This window comes from Propithecus coquereli, unplaced genomic scaffold, assembly GCF_000956105.1.
Source record: "Propithecus coquereli isolate 6110/MARCELLA unplaced genomic scaffold, Pcoq_1.0 Scaffold64, whole genome shotgun sequence".
NCBI classification, from domain to species: domain Eukaryota; kingdom Metazoa; phylum Chordata; class Mammalia; order Primates; family Indriidae; genus Propithecus; species Propithecus coquereli.
Window position 1 is genome coordinate 2,151,813 of NW_012152396.1, and position 1,893 is coordinate 2,153,705.

Here is a 1,893-nt window from a genome sequence, read left to right on the forward strand (position 1 = left end):
TCCATCTGGCCACACTTTCTGTCCAGATGAACTTACAATGGAAACACATTTCACATCTCCTCTACTTACTGATCCGTGGCTTTGGTGCTTCCCTGGTCACACACATCTTTGTTTGTGGGCAACTCGACGTCTGGCAGCTCAGGAGGCTGCGCAGCTGGCATGAAGTAGGTGCACATAAAAATGTCCATGGGTGTCTTTTCTTGACAGCAGTCTCCAAACTTAGAATTCTTTGTAGATAAGTTGTCACAGATTTTTATTGTGTATTCAGGCAGCTACGAAAGAAAGGTGAGTTTGTGCATTGTTAGTTTTCTGGTTGGTCTAGTTAAAAGTAAGGCTTATATAGGCTTATAAGTCTTGGCATTATGTTTGTAAAGCCAGTGTGAATGCTCTCAGTAAATTTGTACAGTATTTGGGAAGGCAATTAGTCAATATGTATTAGAAAGTATAAAAATGTACAATTTAAATTTTAAGAATTTATACTCAGAAAATAATAATAGATTAAGGGAAGACTTAACTACAAGGCTATTAAATGCTGCATTGCTTAAAATATTGAAAAACCTAAATATTATAACAGAGGATCAGTTAAATAAAAACACAGTGTATCTAGTTAGATTGATGTGATGTACGCAGTAGAGCAGCGGTCTCCAATCTTTCTGACATCAGGGACCCGTTTCGTGGGGCGGGAGGGGAGCGTTGTTGGCTCGACTCCATCTCAGATCATCAGGTGTTGGATTTTCATGGAGAAGCGCAACCTGGATCCCTCGCATGCGCAGTTTGCGGTGGGGTTCGCGCTCCTATGAGAGTCTGATGCCCCTGCTGATCTGACGGGGGGCGGGGCTCAGGCGGTGATGCCAGCGATGGGGAGCGGCTGTGGGTACAGGTGGGGCTTCCATCTCTGTCTGTTGCTGCCTCCTGCTGTGCGCCCCAGTTCAGGGGCATGGGGGTAGGGGACTGCAGCGGTAGAGTCCTATTTACCCATTACACATTTTTATTAAAAAACCCCTATTAACACAGATACGCATTTTTAATGAAACAAGACCAAACAACACGATGTATCTATTACTAAAGAGATCGACAAGACCTCAGCGACTGATCTTCATCTAATGCAACTATTTAACTTTGCATCTACTTGAAAGAATTATGCAAATTGAAAATAGTAAAAAAATTGAGATGACCATCAAATTATAAAAGGCATAATAAAGACATTAGTAACCTCTAGTAGTATAATGGTTGCAGTGCTAATAGAGCTTTCTGCGATAATGAAAATGATCCGTATCTGCGCCGTCCATACTATTGTGCCTTCGGAGCATGGCTAGTGTGACTGATGAAATGAATTTTAAAGCATATTCAATATAAACATATATTTAATTTTAATCAATTATAATTTAAACCACCACAGGTGGTTAATGGATACCACACTGGACAGTGCAGCCAGAGCAAGGTGTTGGGAGTCAGATAATCTTGTCCTTCCGTGTGGACTCTGTCCCTTACTAGTTGTATGGGCTCAAATTATTGGCCCTTGCTAATCTTCTCTTTCCTCATCTGTAAAATGGAGTTCATAATAAATTTGCATTTCATAGGATACATGTGAGGATTCATTAGGAAAACAAAAAGCAGCTTAGAAGAGTGGCTGCCACTCAGTACCTGTTGCTACTTGCCACATGAGGATGACAGTGGTGATGGGGATTCTCTTACCTCCTTGGCCATGCAGTCCTCAGAGGTAGACTGACAGCATTTGGAGAGGATGTTGGTAATCTCTTCAGCTAGTGGCAAAACGTTCTCCAGATCAGCAGTAGGCACTTTTTGGGCTAATTTTATGAGATGGCTAAACAGTAAAAATGAATTTGTTAGTTTACCCACAGTCTCAGTTTTCTTGGTTTCATGATGAACACA

The 1,893-nt window shown here is 41.4% G+C and overlaps 1 protein-coding gene across 1 annotated transcript in view; it reads right to left on the reverse strand.

Annotated features, from left to right (window-relative positions):
- GC (group-specific component (vitamin D binding protein)) overlaps nt 1-1,893 on the reverse strand; it is a 68,862-nt gene that overhangs the window by 28,953 nt on the left and 38,016 nt on the right. The window contains exons 7-8 of the mRNA XM_012659834.1: nt 1,696-1,891; nt 70-272 (exon numbers count right to left, since the gene is read on the reverse strand). Coding sequence (XP_012515288.1) covers nt 70-272; nt 1,696-1,891 — 399 coding nt within the window. The remainder of the gene's footprint in view (nt 1-69; nt 273-1,695; nt 1,892-1,893) is intronic.